Genomic DNA, 17,415 nt, shown 5'->3' with positions numbered 1-17,415 from the left:
CTGCCCCATTTGATATCGATCCAAGTTTTAAAGAGATACCTTCTTAAAAACTCATATTCAGAAAATATAGAAGAACCAATGAGCTTCTTAGCTTTCAAGCTGTCAAAATCGAAGCTTCTGCTAACATAGCCAGGTTTCGATAACTTCATCAGAGTAGAGGTTCGAACCACATCATGGAAAATCCCGCAGTGGAAGAAGTGTTTCATGTGGTTTGGACCTCTACCCTGATAGTTATCAAAACCTGGCCATGTTTGTAGAGGCTCCAATTTTGACAGCTTGAAAGTTAAGAAGCTCATTGGTTCTTCTATATTTTCTGAATATGAGTTTTTAAGAAGGTATCTCTATAAAACTTGGATCGATGACGAATGGGCAGCATTTGCATTTTGGAAAAAAATATATTCATTCAGCTAGCCAGGCTTCTAAGGATCCACAGAAAAGTGTTAAAATGTTTTAAAAAATTTTTTTCAAAGTTTATATTCACTGGTGACACTTGAAGAGGATTATTTGTTTACTGGGAATGTTTTTGTAATAATTGATGTTAGCACACAATTATTGGCACTAATTGGCTCGTTAGCCAATTTAGTTACACATGCATCTCAGAATAATGTACAATTTTGCACGCCATTTATAGAATCTGGGGGTTAAGGGGTCTCTTGAGAGAGTTTGGAGATAGAAGCTACATGGGGAGGTGGTCAGGAGGACGTAAGAAAGGTACAGAGTAGGCTCCTGTTCCTGAGAGAGTCACGAAGAGCTCTGTATAGAGCAAAGAAAGAAAAATCAAATCTCTTTCCTCATGTAGTTTGGGACCTGGAGAAAAAATACAGATGATTCTTTAGTGTCCTAGTCAAGTGCAGAGGACCCTGTTGAGAAGTTGTGCATGGTGCTTCTGGCATGTTCCTGAGGAGTGTGCTAGATGGGGTAAGGAAAAAGTCACCCAAGACAAGCAGTGCTTGGCTCAGAATCCAGGAGGAGAAGGAAAGGAACTGTATTGTCGTTGTTGTCACACCAGTCTTTCAGAAATGAGCTAACTAGTTAGCACTTACCATACTTCAATGTGATTATTACATTTTTACACCTCAGTGATCATTAGGAGTAGCCTACTGGTTAGGTTAGCAGGCTAACCTCCAGGAAAGCCAGGATTCAAATCCCATGGACTCTTCTTATAATCCTTTGAAAATGACCTCCAGAGGTTGATATTCCGCTTGTGGCAGAAAGCAGCTGGCAAGTCACTTCCAGCTGTGGGCTGAACTAACCCCAGATATTCAGTGCCACAGCACGTAAAACTCCTGGCATTGAATATGCGGGTATACTGCCAACCCCGAAGTTAACCAGGCACCAGCCGATATTCAGACCGGCAGTGGCGTTCCTGGCCTGGATGGCACCCGGGGCGGATCGCCGATGCGCCCCCCCCCCCCCCCGCTAAATGACACCTCCCCCCCTCCGGCAAAATGCCCCCCCCCCCCCCGGGTGCACGCCTCTGGGGGGATGCCACGGCACGCGCCTGCTCCGAGTTCGCTAATTTCACTTATTTGCTGCAGCTCCCTCTGCCCCGGAACAGGAAGTAACCAGGCACCCCCCCAGCAGCATGCACCCAGGGTGGACCGCCCCCACCCCCCCCCACCCCACCCACCCCCCCTTGGTACTCCACTGCAGACCGGTGCCTGGTTAACTTGCTGCATAAAGGTGAAGAACAGCTGTTTTGTTGTCCTGACTTTATGCAGTTACTTAGCCAATTAATGCACCGAAAACTGCCGCTAACTGGCTAAGTTGCCTCTCCACCCTAACTCCGCCCTCAGCCCGCTCCTAACCTATCCAGTTAGAGGATAGCCAGTTAGCAGAGGTGTAGTTAGGTGGGGGTGTAACAAATTTTGAATGAAATGGTGCCTATGCAAATCGCTCCTTCAACCTTGCACCGGCACCTATTTTACAAAAGATCTTCTCCCCCTGACGTCAAAACCTGGCTACACTTCTGCAGGTTGGTGGTGATATTCAGCAGCACTTAATCAGTTGGTGAAGCTGAATATCAGGTGCCAGCTTACTTAGTGGGGTTTAACCAGGCAGGAGCCTCTCCAGCCTGATTAAACCCTTTTGAATATCGACACTTAAATTATTAGTGTTGTGCACTGCCCTTAAAATTCACTGTCTGACAGTGGAGTACCAAGGGGGGGCGGTGGGGGTGGTGGGGGCGGTCCACCCCGGGTGCATGCCGCTGGGGGGGTGCCGCGGTGCGTGCCTGCTGTGAGAGTTCGCTAACTTCTCTCGTTCGCTGCAGCTCCCTCTGCCCCGGAACAGGTTACTTCCTGTTCCGGGGCAGAGGGAGCTGCAGTGAACGAGCAAAGTTAGTAAACTCGCAGCGGGCGCGCGTTGCAGCACCCCCCCCCCCCAGCGGCAAGCACCCGGGGGGGGGCTCTTTCGCGGGGGGGGGGTGTCTTTCGCCGGGGGGGGGGGGGTCAGCGCTGCATTGGGGGGGCACCGCACCCGGGGGGCGGGGTGCCGCCCCGGGTGTTCGCCCCCCTAGGAACGCCACTGCTGTCTGATTACCCGTTTTTTTGTAGGTAGGACTTTTGAATGTCTGGTCATTGAAACACAAATGTCCTTTTGTATGTGATCGTTCTCATCGCATCAATTACATTTACTAGCTCTTACTAAAACTTGCATTAAGTAGAGTGAGTCTTATTATCTTCTACAGGTCAGTCCTCCTAAGCTCTCATATTTTACTGCTTGCTGCTTAGCTAGATGTGGGAGTGGTGCTGCTCTATTTATTCCGAACCAGTTCAGGGCTAAGCAAATAATTATTATTCTCTTATATATTCTGAAGTGCTTTTGTTTCAGTTAAGTGTCCCTTCCTCTAAATTGTTATCAGCCCCATCTTCTTCATTTGGATGAACTTTTGAAGATATATCTCTATTGCCAGGTTCATTATTTGTCTGAGGGGACCTGAATGTTCACATTGACAACCAATGCCAGAAGCTGAACAGGAATTTTTATCCAGTTTGAACAATTTAGGAATATCACTGATTTCCAGAGCATACCTCCAGATCATCAAAGCTGGGTTATGCACTCCTACCAGCAGATGGAGACTGAGAACCACTAAGTCTTGAGTAAATCTATAAGTAGACCAGTACAGCCCCCTAAAATTCAGTGTTCTCAGTCTCCTGTAGATGGTAGCAGTGGTAAGCCTGTGCAGTCCTGGTTTATTACTTGATCTTCAGGGTTGTTAGGTTTATTCTGGGGATTTAGGGGTCCTTTTACAAAGGCACGCTGAAAAATGTCTTGCAGTAGTGTAGGTGTGGGTTTTGGGTGTGTGCTGATCCATTTTTTAGCGCGCCTGTTAAAAAGGTCTATTTTTTTGCCGAAAATGGATGTGCAGCAAAATCAAAATTTCCGCACGTCCATTTTGGGTCTGAGCCTTTACCGCCAGCCATTGACCTAGCGGTAAAGAATCTGGGTGGTATTGACCTATGTGCATCAAATGCCACTTGGCACGTGTCTGTTACGCGCACCAGAAAATAAAAATATATTTTTCAGACGTGCGTAGCGTACACGTGCCAAAATTGAAATTACTGCAAGGGCCACGTGGTAACTGGGCAGTAACTCCAATTTGGTGCGCGTTCTGCACACATAGCCACTTATGTGGCTTAGTGAAAGGGCCCCTTAGTTAGTTAAAAAAACAAACAAACAAACAAACAGAGGATACCCAGCATTTGCTTCTGCTTTTCTGTCTCCCTGCCAGACAGGGCTGAGGCTCATGGAGGTCTCTTAAGCCCCAGGAGTGCTATACCCAGGTGACCGGGTCCCTCCCCCTTCTCACCTTAATTCCCTGGTTGGGAGCTTTTGTGTGCCTTGGCTGTGCTCTGTCCTATGGCAGGCAGAAAGCTTAGAGAGCTGGAGGGTCTGCCTGTTCTTTGGTGCACTACTGTAAGAAAAAAAAGGAGCAGCACTCCCAGAAAGAGCAGTGTCTTTCCCTTTCAGACCTCAGACCATGGTCCATTTCCAGTAGCAGGGAGTGCTTCACAGCCTGCTTGATGTGGGAAGCCGGGTCCTGTGGTTGGTTGCAGAAGGGCATTCTTTTTGCTATGAGTTTTGAGAAGCTTAAATGCTGCACCACTTGTCAGTGGCGGAGGTTGGATGCTGTAGGACAGTGTAAAATTTGTGCCCTGCAACCTGTAGCAGAGGCCTTTGATGCTACAGTTCAAGGGGCACTGAAACCAAAGACTTCCTGCAGGAAAATGGTGTGGGAGAGTGGCTCAGATGTGTTGGTAACAGTGGAATTCCAGTTTCGATGGGAACTGTCATCATCTCTCCTACTTCATCTGCTTGGGAACAACCTCCGTGGTTAGATCCTGAGGCTCCTTCTACTTTCAGGCAGGCCTCGGAGGAGCAGCAAGGAGCCTCCAGGGTTGGATTCTCATCAGATTGCATTTTGGCCATGTACAGAATAGTGGTTATATTTATATGGGACATGAGTAGAGGACTCTAAGGAGGGAACCCTCTCCCTTTCATTCCTTTCCTTTCCTTCTCCTCCTTCTCCTAAAAGATAGAGTGTAGATTGGATGGAGGATGAGCCTTTAGAGTCTGGAATGAGGGAGACTTGTTGGAGAAAGGGCAGCAGGAAAGTGCAGAGCCCTGGATGGAGGAATTGCCCATGGGAGAGGATTCCTCCGTCGTGTGTATTTTTTCACAAAGAAGAGTTACAAGAGCTTATTACTCAGGTCTCTGCAGTGCTCAAGTTTGGAGAAAACTCCAATGAAGATCTGCATACAGTGGATCTCTTGTTGAAGGCATCTAGATCTTTCTCTATACACCAGGATATATGTGATGTGATTCAGACGCAATGACTCCAGATGTGCCATTTAAGGTGGCTCGCTTTATGGTACATCTCTTCCCTATTCCTGAGTTGGATAGGGAGTCCTTACAGTCACTTGTAGTAGATGTTGTATTCTCTTTGCTAGTGCCAGTAGATGGTGGTATAGCCTTTAAAGACCCTCAGGACCAGTATATGGAAGCTTTCTGAAGCAGAAGTTTGATGTGGCAGCTCTGGTTGTACAGGCATCTGTCTGCACAGGGCCTAGTAGCTATGTTTTCTTTTGGCTGAGTGAGTCCTGGATAGGTCATCTGTTGATTGGTCTGTAGTGGATCAGGAAGTTGCTAAGATAGAGATGGGGGTCTTCTTTCAGTTCTCACCTGTGGATGGTGGTGACAGTGGATATCAGTCTCCAGGGTTGGGGCGCCAATTTGTCTGGGACAGGTGGCTGAGGTGCGCTGGTCATCATCAGTGGCTCACTGGTCAATCAACTGGCTAGAAACCCAGGTGATTCATCTAGCACTTCAGGTCTTTAAGATGATTCTCTAAGGCAACACTACAGCAGTGGCCTATGTGAATTGGCAGGGAGGCACAAGAAATCATCCCATGGCTCTTGAGGCAGCTCTGCTGATGACCTGGACAGAAAGCCATCTGGAAGTTCTGTCCACTGCTCACATAGCAGGAGTGGATAATGTTCAGGTGAATTATCTCAGTTGACGCTCACTAGATCTTGGAGAATGAAGCCTGGAGAAGACCACCTTCGACTTTATTGTGAATAGGCAGGGGCAACCAGTCATGGTCTTGATGGCGACCTTTTGAAACAATAAGGTTCCTCATTAGCTCAGGGACTGGCACTCAGAGGGGCTAGACAATCTAGTTCAGGAGTGGCTGCCATTAGGTATCCTTTATGTCTTTCCTTCATGGCCATCATTGGGGATGCTTTATGTCTTTCCTTCGTGGCCCCTCCTGGAAAAAGTAATTCAAAAGATCGGGCGACATGGTAGCCTATTAATTCTGGTGGCCCCAAATTGGCCACAAAACTGTGATACAGAGACTTGATGTAGTTAAAGGTGGGGAACCGCTTTGTCTTCCACTCTCAGAGGATCTGTTGGCACAAGACCAGTGTACATGGCAGATCAGGGGCATAGCCAGACAACAGATTTTGGGTGGGCCTTGACAAGAAGTGGGTGGGCACCAAGTGCTCTTCCCCCCCCCCCCCCCCCCCACCCACCACGAAAAAAATATCTCAGCTGGTGGGAAAACACTTTGTTCCACCTTGGCAGTCTGCAGCAGGCTTATGCTAAAAACTGAGCATGTGCAGGTGCCAGTATCATGGAGAGTAGCATTTTCATTACCATCAGGGGGCAGTCTTCAGCTGGCGGCGCTTGGGATCCCCACCAGCTACTGCTAAACATGTGCTACTGATGGGTGAGCCTGAGGCCTAAATGGGTGGGCCCTGGCCCACCCAGGCCCACCTGTGGCTACGCCACTGTGGCAGATCCTGCTCTATTCTGTCTTAAGGCTTGGCTCTTGAGAGGGCACGGTTGGTGAAGAGAGGCAACTCAGGTAAGGTGGTGGCTACTCTCTTGCACTCTAGGAAAAATTCTACCTCCCTTACTTATGTTCAAGTGTGGTGAATGTTTGAGGCTTGGTGTAGTAAGCCTCAGGTTGATTCATTGAAGGTGAAGTTGCCACTTATTCTGGATTTCTTGCAGGATGGTTTGGACAAAGTTCTGTCTCACAATTCTCTTAAGGCACAGGTTTCAACATTGGCCTGTTTCTGGGGGATAATCCAAGGGAAACCCTTAGCTTCTCATCAGGATGTCATGTGTTTTTTTACGTAGTGTGCATCTGATCTGTCCTCCAGTGTGTTCAACAGTTCATTTTTGGGATCTTAATCTTGTCTTATCAGTTTTGGTGGAGGTGCCTTTCAAATTCTTGGGGTCCTGCGCTCTTAAAAATCTTACTTTAAAGACAGTTTTTCTGGTGGCCATTTTTTCAGTTAGGCAGATGTCCGAGTTGCAGGCCCTGTCATTTAGGAAACTATTCCTGCTTTTTTCCAAGGAGAAGGTAGTCTTGACACCGGTTCCTTCCTTCCTGCCTAAGGTTATGACAAAATTTAATCTCACTCAGTTGGTGGTTTTGCCAGAAACTGAGATGGTTCAGCAGAGTAGAGGTGTTTGCATTGTTTGGAACTGAGGAGGGCCTTGTACTTATATTTGTCCAAAACAGAGGAATTGCATCATTCAGATCGACTGTTTGTGCTCTTGGGTGGCCATAGAAAAGGTGAAATGGCCTCCATGGCTATGCTGGCCAGGTGGATTGAGGAGATAGTAGTGCAGTATTTGTTCAAAGGAAACTTGATTCTTCCTTTCCTAAAAGCTAAGATGGCTTCTTGGGAAGCTCCTGTGTGCCCTCTATTGACATTTGCAAAAGCGGTGGTGTGGGCTTCCATGATTACTTTTGCTCATCACCATTAGGTGGATGTTCAGTTTCATCAAGGTGCGGCCTTTGGTGCATGAGTGTTGGAGGGGGTCACTGCTTTGGTACTGCCCAACTATGCCAGTCTGGAGAGATGCTATATAAGGAAAATTAGGTCTTATCTGCTAACTAACTTTCCTTTAGTCCCTCCAGACCAGCACAGGACCCACCTTTGTCTCTTTGATTTTTACCTTTCCTTTTTGCGAATAACCTTCTTGGGATACCCCCTAGCAAGAAAATGTTTAGCCATAATATCTGCTTGATGTTTGAATTCTGCATCAGTAGAACAAATCCTCTGAACACGAAGGAATTGACCAATGGGGATGGAAGCATGTAGTCGTCTGGGATGGCAACTCTGAAAGCTCAAATAATTGTTGTGTTCAATCATCTTCTATACTGTAGTATTATAGTTTGAAGCTGATTATTGGATTTATATATCAAAGTGTCCAAAAATGTGATTTGAGCAGTTTGACATACCATGATAAAAGGTAGATGATTGTTGAGAGACTTTATCCAATCCACGAAAACCTATTTTGAGGAACAGTTTTTATATGGAGCCCCTTGTTTCCAGCCAGTTAAATTTTGGACTCATTTTATTGATGATATTTTCTTCATTTGGACCTCTACTTATGATCAATCACAGGTTTTCGTGGATTGGATAAAGTCTCTCAACAATCATCTACATTTTACCATGGTGTGTCACACTGCTTAAATCACATTTTTGAACACTTTGATATATAAATCCAATAATCAGCTTCAAACTACAGTATATCGAAAGACAAATGAATGCAACAATTATTTGAGTTTTCAGAGTTGCCATCCCAGACTACTACGTGTGTCCATCCCCATTGATCAATTCCTTAGTGTTCAGAGGATTTGTTCTACTGATGCAGAATTTAAACATCAAGCAGATATTATGGCTAAACATTTTCTTGATAGGGGGTATCCCAAGAAGATTATCTGCATAGCTTATTTTAGAGCTTTGTTGCTAATCCTGATCTGCTTCGACTAGACCAGTCTCGACCTAGTTTGGATAAACAAGTTTGTGTGTTACCATATTCCATTCAAGCTTCAGAAGTAGCCCACATTGTCTACAAGCATTGACATGTGTTACAGCTTCATCAATCTTTTTTGAATTGACCTTGTACTGCTTTTAAAACCTGTTCAAGCAACTATAAACATTTCAGGCTGTCATACTGTTACGTCTGTGCTCCCCTTGCCCTCTGGTGGCCAGAACCGGTGGCTGCTATGAACTGCCATAGACTGTCTTGCTGTTCCTACCCGGTTCAGACTTCAGCCCAGTCCGGTCCGGATCTTCCAGACTGCCAGACTTGCTTGCTTTGTTTGAACCTACACAGCACCCGTAGTTGCCTGGTGATTGCTGCAGCTGAGCTCCAGGTGCTGCTGGGCTTATTAGCCATTTTGATACTCTCTGCCTTTGCCTTTGCATTGCATCTAAGGCCCTGGTATGTTGTGCTTTTGCACTTCAGCCTGAGTTTGTTTCCTTGCTCTAGTTCTTGCCTGAAGTCTCGCCTGTTCTAGTTAGTCTATGTTTAGTTTAGGGTATTGCTTGTTTACTGTATTGCTTGTTTCCCAGTCTGGTGTCTTGTTTGTATGTCTTTGTCTAGTTCTGGGTTTATCTGTGTTTGTTCCCTATTTCAGTGGCTGCTCGCAGCTTTCAGTCCTGTCCTTTAGCCTATCCTTTCCCTGCCTTGCTGTCCCTGTGCTGCCTAGCTGTTATCCAGTCCTGCCCTGTCCAGTAAGTTCTGCCAGCCACCTGAAGCCTGGAGCTCAACTCTTGGTGAAAAGTGGCCAGGTGCAGGTGAAGCCTAACTGTTTGTCAGAGATCTGCCCTGTCTGTAGCGTGGGGTGGTTTTGCCTGTCACTGCCGCTCCTCAGCAGTGGCCCAAGGGCTCACAAACCCAGTTTCCAGCTTTGAAAACGTGACACACACTGCCTGTGGGAGGTGTAGCATGTCTTTATCTATCACTCAATGTGGGCAAACAAAATACTTTATTGTTTATCATCTATTACATCCTGTACTTCTTTTGTAGTTTATGCAATCATGTGCCCTTGCGAAAAATTATATGTGGGTTGTGCTACTAGACCTGACAGAATCAGAATGTGTGAACATCATAGTCGTTTGAATACTTTACCATTTACAGCTCCAATGGTTTCTCACTGAATTGACAACAACCATTCCTTCTCTCAGTTGGTCTGATTTGTTATAGAACAGATTTCAGATCTGTATCAGGGGGACAGGAAAGTGTTTTTGCTTTCTCGTGAACAGTATTGGATTTTCACCTTGCAAACTGTCGACCCACGGGTCTTAATGAAGATATTGAATGGACTGCTGTGCTTTATTTTTGTTTTGAGTTTAAATAAAGCTATTGTGTGATGTCATGTTCTATTTATTTATTTATTTATTTATTTATTTATTTATTTATTTATGCAGAGTGACACTGCATCATCTTAAATTGTAGAAGACACCATAGCTTGATATTGGAGACACCAAAGTTTGCTTTAGAGGGGATCTGCTCCTAAGGAAGAAAATGAAACGGAACCTCTGTTGAGCAGTGTCCTGCTCTTGCTTATTCAGATAAATGTTTGATTTCAACACACTGGGCGTCTCTTACATATATATATATTGTTTGAGCAATGGTCGTCAATTGGATTGATTTTGTTTTTTTACATGGATTATGGACTGGTTTTATTTTTATGAACATATTTCACTGACACTTAAAAATATGTTGAAATTTCTGTGATGTAAGGAGCGCACATTGAACCACCTATGACTTTGGCAATTTCATGTTAAGCTCTCGGGCTCGGGTGAGTCCCTGCTGATGAATTTCCACTATTTCAAGGGATTTTTTTCTTTGACATTGATATCGTTACTTTGATTAGCTCACAATCTTCTTGCTAGGTGTTTACTACTTATTGTACTATTTGTACCTCCCCAGTTATTGAGGGTGTTTAGCGTTTCTCAATAAAGGTGAAGAGCAGAAGGAGCTGCAGCAGGGAGGTAGGGAGGTGCTGAATTTGGAAGACAGCAGGCACAACTGCTAAGAAATGCAGGGGGCAGATGTTGGATCATATATGTTCAATATTTTGGTAACTTCCCCTGTTTTGATGCTTATAGATATCTTTACCTTCTTCTGACCTCACATAAATTTGCTGGAGTAATTTATGCATACACACTTGTACTTTCCAATAGCTGCATTCAACATAACCCCTCCCCAACCCTTTCTCCAGGAATGCCTCCACTCAGCCCAGATCAATTTGTGTGCATACTGGCTGTGAGCCCTGGATTAATCATTAAGCAAAATAAGTGCACGCTATCCAGCTTATTTTCGAAAGAGAAAGATGCCCGTATTTCGACCCAAATCGGGAGATGGGCATCTTTCTCCCATGGGCGCCCAAATCAGTATAATCGAAAGTCGATTCTGGGCATCTCCAACTGCAATCTGTCGTGGAAATGGACAAAGTTGACGGGGGGGTGTCGGAGGCGTGGTGAAGGCGGGACTGGGGCGTGTTTATCGGCCGAGCAGAGATGGGCGCGCTCAGCGAATAATGGAAAAAAGAAAGGCGTTTTTAGCGCGAATTTAGGTCACATTTTTGGACCTTTTTTTTTCACGAACAAGTCCCAGAAAAGTGCCCTAAATGACCAGATGACCACCGGAGGGAATTGGGGATGACCACCCCTGACTACCCCAGTGGTCGCTAACCCCCTCCGACCAAAAAAAAAGTTTAAAAACTTTTTTTGCCAGCCTGTATGCCAGCCTCAAATGCAATACCCAGCTCCATCACAGCAGTATGCAGGTCCCTGGACCAGTTGTTACTGAGTGCAGTGGACTTCAGCCAGGTGGACCCAGGCTCTAAAGCGCCCCCAAAACCCACTGTACCCACATGTAGGTGCCCCCCTTCAGCCATAAGTGCTATGGTAATGGTGTAGAGTTGTGGGCAGTGGGTTTTGGGGGGGGGGGGATTTGGGGGGATCAGCACCCAAGGGAAGGGAGCTATGGACTTGGGAGGTATTTTACTTTTTTTAAATTGTTACAAGTGCCCCCTAGGGTGCTCGGTTGGTGTCCTGGCATGTGAGAGGGACCAGTGCACTACGAATCCTGGCCCCTCCCACGACCAAATGCCTTGGATTTGTTCGTTTTTGAGCTGGGCGCCTTCGGTTTCCATTATCGCTGAAAAACGAAACCACCCAGCTCAAGTCCGTACAAATCCGATGCATTTACCCGGCACAAACCGTATTATCGAAAAAAAAGATGGACGCCCATCTTTTTCGAAAATATGGTCTGTCCCGCCCCTTCACATACCCATTCTCGGAGATAGACGCCCATGGAGATTGGCGTTTGCATTCGATTATGCCCCTCTTTGGGTACCAAGGGAAGAGGACACTACAGATTTTTTTCCCTAGCTATCATGCCCTTAATTCTTTCATTGCCTTCTGTGAAATCCATCAACTGGGGAAATGTAGGAGCAGCAAAACCTCAAGGGTGAGCAACAGCAATCACAAGAGGAGTGAAGCTCAATAAAATAAAGAATCCAAGATGTAAAATAATGTAGTTTATTAAGATGGCTTAAGGCAGGAGTTAGCCAGACTGCCTCCCACAGTCGGCGGTGAACCCGTAAATTCAATGCAGGCCGTATCAGGCGACCAGCATTGGGTTCCATTGTTTGGCTGCTATACACATAGCCAGTTAAGGCAATATTCATTGGCTTACTGGCTAAGTTATAGGGGTCCTTTTACTAAGGTGCACTGAAAAATGGCCTGCGATAGTGTAGGCACGTGTTTTAGGTACGCACAAACTTAATTTTCAGCGCACATGCAAAAAATGTCTTTTAAAAAATTTTTCACGAAAATGGATGTGCTGCAAAATAAAAATTCAATTAAGTAGACCTTAACTTATAGTGTGGGGAGTATTTCAATCATCAGTTCATTATCTTCCCAAACACATATTTGTTTACTTAATTTCCTTTAAGTTCATCAAACAGTTCATTTAACAGAGTAGCTACCAATCGTTATTTCTTAATAATTGGGGATCTTCAGATTTTCAGACATTTTCCACCATACGGGGATTATACCCCAAACTGTAATGGTGTCCTTCACATCCTCATGGATCAACCCGTAAATAGCTAACTTTTTTTCAAATTTTTCTTATTTTTTATAAATCATTATTTCAATCTTATAAACATTATAAGCTTTACTTAGCTTCAAATGATTAACAGCTGAGCAGCAATTTTTCTTCCAGCTCAAACCTCTGCCGACTTGGCCAGGTTTTGTTATACTTCGTCAGGGAAGAGGTTTGCATCTCTGTATGCACTTTCGTGTATCAGAAAAAATGGCCATTAATCTCTCCAGTGGTTATTTTGAGCACCCTTTGGTCACTTAGTCATGATTGAAACAGGTCTATCCAAAAAGTCTTAATTCTGGCCCTAGACATTTTCATATTGTTCCGTTATTGAGGAAAAACATCTATCTTTTGGTGCGGCCCACCTCCGGCCCATGTCCTGCCCAAAACACACCTCCTTGAAATTTGGATGAACTGTGGAGCAAAACATACTGTGGAGCAACACATCTAAAATCAGGGTGTTGAAAATCGCAACTTGGACAATTTTGAAAGAAAAATGTCCTTCTGCCACCTTATGACATTGTTTTGGCCATTTTTTCTGATACACGAAAGTGCATACAGAAATGCAAACCTCTTCCCTGACGAAGTATAACAAAACCTGGCCAAGTCGGCAGAAGTTTGAGCTGGAAGAAAAATCGCTGCTCAGCTGTTAATCATTTGAAGCTAAGTAAAGCTTATAATGTTTATAAGATTGAAATAATGATTTATATAAAATAAGAAAAAATTGAAAAAAAGTTATCTATTTACGGGTTGATCCATGAGGATGTGAAGGACACCATTACAGTTTGGGGTATAATCCCCGTATGGTGGAAAATGTCTGAAAATCTGAAGATCCCCGATTATTAAGAAATAACGATTGGTAGCTACACTGTTAAATGAACTGTTTGATGAACTTAAAGGAAATTAAGTAAACAAATATGTGTTTGGCAAAATAAAAATTGCCACACGTCCATTTTGGGTAAGGTCTCACTTGTTAACTGGGCGGTAATGACCTATGTGCACCAAATGCCACTTGGCGTGCGTAGCGGACACATGCCAGAAAATAACTATTATTTTTTTGATGCGCCAAAAATGAAATTACCACAAGAGTCATGTGGTAGCCAGGTGGTAACTCCAAATTGGCAAGTGTTGAGCATGCGTAGACACGTGGCTTAGAAAAAGGGCCCCAGAGTGACCAACAATAGACCTGATATTTAAACGGGTCTATCTGGCCGCTAAACTTAGCTGGTCAGCCAATGAATATTCATGCTAACCGACTATGCCACGCGACATAGAAGGTGACCAGGTTAGCCACTAAATTCTAATATTCAGCTGAGATAGCCAGCTATCTCACGCTGAATATTAGCGCTTAGCTGGCTTAAGACTATTCAACCAGCTAGGAGCTGTTCCTGGCCGGTTAAATAGCACTGAATAACGGGCAATTAATATCTTGTTGGTTAAGGATTGGGAGGGCTGAGGGGGTGGAATTGTTGGGCTGTGCTTAGGGCATTAGTTGGCCTTAATCCGGCCCTACTGGCTCTACACACTGTAGCTACCTGCATATGGGAAGAGTGATTTGGAGAAAATATTTTCTGTGCATAAAACACCGCTGTACCTACAAAAATGCTTTTGAAAATTATCCTCTCTGTATCTGTGCAGAAGGTCATTTGTGTTCTGATGGCTCATGGAACAAAACAGCAGCTGTAGCTATGCATCTAGCTAGCCCCAAACAACCTGTACCTGAAAGTACTGAGCAGCTGAGGACTCTTCTGTGCGCTGGCTGAACACGGAGCACTCTTTCCTTTGGCTTCTATACCTCTTTAACGTGTTTGAAAATGTACTTGATTCTGAAAACAAGAACAACAGCTATTGAAATGTCAAAGTAACTGCCATGTAAATAAAAGACAGACAGTCAAGAGAGCATGGGAGCTGGCAGTGTAGCTTAGTGAATAGAATATGGACATGGGAAACCGGGGTGAATCCCTCTCTCAACTACATGCTAAGGGGGTGGGGTAATTTTGTAACAGGGCACCTATGTCAAAGCTCCAAAGAAACTCCAAGCATACAAGTTCTCCCCTGTTCCTAAGGTGTGAACGTATTCATGTACCGTATGCGTGTGCTCATGCACTCAGTCATGCTATTTTATAAGAACACTTTTCTGCTTGTACAAAGGCAAACACATGAAAAATACTTTAGAAAACTACCCCCTAAATGACTTCATATAGGATATATGGAGGTGAATTTTCAATAAAAAGTCTAAGTCTAAAGATTGAGTGGTGAACATAGCCATTTTCGAACCTGAAAACCGTCTATCCTTTTGGTTTGAAAATCACCTTTTTCCTAGATGTTTTGTGCTCAGTGTGTCTTTCTTTTGGGAACATCTTGGAAAATTAAACATCCAAGAGATAAACATCCAAGAGATAAACTTCCAAAAACCAGACATTGGGATGTCTGGGAGCCATCATTCCTAGTAGACTAGCTACATAGATATCCCAGAAGAGAAATGGGGCAGCCTAGGGGGTACTGCAGTGAACTTCACATATAAGGTCCAAGGTACACATCTCACCATTACCCCCTTATATTGTATGGTTAGCCCTCCAAAACCCACCAAAAAACTACTGTATCCAACTGTACACCACTACAATAGCCCTTATGACTGCAGGTATCACCTATTTGTAGGTGCAGTAGATACTTAGTGTTTTTTGGAGGGCTTACACATTCCACCACAAGTGTACCACTTAGAGTGAGATACGGGCCTGGGTCCCCTTTTCTACAGTCCACTGCACTGACCATTAGACTACTCCTGGGATCTGCTTGCTGCTCTGATAGGAATGGCCATCATATCTGAAGTTCTCATAGAGCCTGGTATGTCCCGTCACTTGGAAGGGCTCATTGACCACTGGGGAAGTAAAGCGGGGGGGGGGGGGGGTTATTTTGGGCACCCTTTGGTCACTTAGTCATGATTGAAACTGGTCTAACCAAAAAGTCTTAATTCTGGCCCTAGACATTTTCATATTGTTCCGTTATTGCGGAAAAACATCTATCTTTTGGTGCCGCCCACATCCTGCCCAACACACACCCCCTTGAAATTTGGATGAACTGTGGAGCAAGACATACTGTGGAGCAACACATCTAAAATCATGGTGTTGAAAATCGCAATTGGACAATTTTGAAAGAAAAATGTCCTTCTGCCACCTTATGACATTTGTTTGGACGTATTTTTTTGTTTTTTTTGAAAATGAGCCCCTTGACTTCACTATAGGCCCCTTTTACTAAGCTGTGTAGGTGTCACACGTGCCCAAAGTTCGCCAAAATGGACTTACCACCCGACTACCACATGGCTCTTGCGGTAATTTCATTTTTGGTGCGCGTCCGCTAGACGCATCTGAAAAATCATTTTTATTTGCGGACATGTGTAGTAGATGCATGCCAAGTTGCATCTTACATGCGTCCTTACCACCCAAATTCTTTATCGCTAGGTCTATGGCTGGTGGTAAGGTCAGAGACCCAAAATGAAGGCGTGGCAATTTTGATTTTGCTGCATGTCCATTTTTGGGAAAAAAGAGGCGTTTTTTACAGGTGAGCTGAAAAATAATTCTGCGCGCGCCCAAAACCCGTGCCTACACTACCGCAGGCCACTTTTTACCGCAGGGTCCTATGTGAAAACCTTAAATTATAAGGTGTTTGAGGGAGGATCTTTCTAACCATGTGACTTATGTGGTGCAATGTTCTGTGAATAACAGAAATTATTGAGCTGAATAATCAGAATTGGGGGGGATCAGACTGCCCAGATACCCTTATGTAGGTTCCAGCCAATTATCGGCCGGGACCCACATAGGTCCTGATGGCTCCCTTCTAACCATTCAGCCTGAATGTTAAATGCTAGTGGCTGGACATGGTCCAGCATTGAATACTGGGGCCTAATTCTGCCCACAGCAGTCAATGTTTAAGAAAACGCTCACAATCAGTGGTTGAATATTGATCAATATATTTATATCCATAATACTGGCGTGAGCTGTATTTTTGAACTGGACAGTTGGAGTGAATTTGGAAATGATTTACTATCTACATGTATCATTTGTCTGACACTGAGGCAGAGGCAAATACACCATAGTCTAATTTAGAATGAACTGCCACCTGGACTAAGATTGAAAAATATTTTTCCTCAAAAAGAGAACAAATTCTTCTGAGTCAATGTAATTTATAGAAAGTAGTTTTAATAATTGTATCAATATAGGGTTTTAAGGACAAAGATGCATCCAGATGAACACCAACAGGCTCATTTTCAATAGAGAAAAACGTCCAAAAAGTGACATGTCTGCATTTAGACGTTTTTCTCACAAAAACGTCCAAATCAGTATTTTCGAAACCTCTTTTTAGACGTTTTTCTCTGAAGTCCATCCAAATCTCAAGGGGGCGTGTTCAGGGCGGGACTTGGGTGTTCCTAAGACTTAGACTGTTTTTTTTTTGCATTTTCAATATATATTACAAGTCATACACAACTTGAACAGGCAATACGGATTTATATTAACTAACTATTAACATAACTTTCTAGAAGCATATTGATTAATCCTCTTTAGACCACTAAAACCTGGTGACCCGTGAAGGAAAATGAAACATAAAGAAAACATAAACAAAATTTAAAGCAATATATAGCATAGCAGATCTCTACTCTATCTAACACCACTTAGCTTGTTCTAACCAGCAGCCAATTTCTTCACTTTAATAAATTCACTCAAATGTTCAGACTGAAAAAACACATATTTTATCCCTAAAAACTTTACTACGCATTTACATGGATAGTTTAAGTAAAAGGATGCTCCCAGAGCTATAACATCAACCTTCATGGCTAAGAAAGCTTTTCTTCTCTCCTGAGTGGATCTTGTTACATCTGGGAACATCCATACTTTTTTACCTAAGAAAGTGTTTTTGCATTTCTAAAATACAATCTTTTAACATGTTCCAAGTCCTGTTCGAAAACAAAGGAGACTATCAAAGTCCACCTTTCAG

General features: G+C 44.1%; 1 protein-coding gene across 2 annotated transcripts in view; it reads right to left on the bottom strand.

The window, feature by feature from the left end:
- The window catches only part of LOC115463376 (histone-arginine methyltransferase CARM1-like), a 220,459-nt gene that overhangs the window by 101,293 nt on the left and 101,751 nt on the right, over positions 1-17,415 (bottom strand). For both annotated transcript variants that reach the window (XM_030193817.1, XM_030193818.1), the window contains exon 3: positions 14,146-14,252. In XM_030193817.1, coding sequence (XP_030049677.1) covers positions 14,146-14,252 — 107 coding nt within the window. The remainder of the gene's footprint in view (positions 1-14,145; positions 14,253-17,415) is intronic.

The sequence above is a fragment of the Microcaecilia unicolor genome, chromosome 2, assembly GCF_901765095.1.
Source record: "Microcaecilia unicolor chromosome 2, aMicUni1.1, whole genome shotgun sequence".
NCBI lineage: Eukaryota > Metazoa > Chordata > Amphibia > Gymnophiona > Siphonopidae > Microcaecilia > Microcaecilia unicolor.
This window is presented reverse-complemented; position numbering and strand designations above follow the sequence as displayed.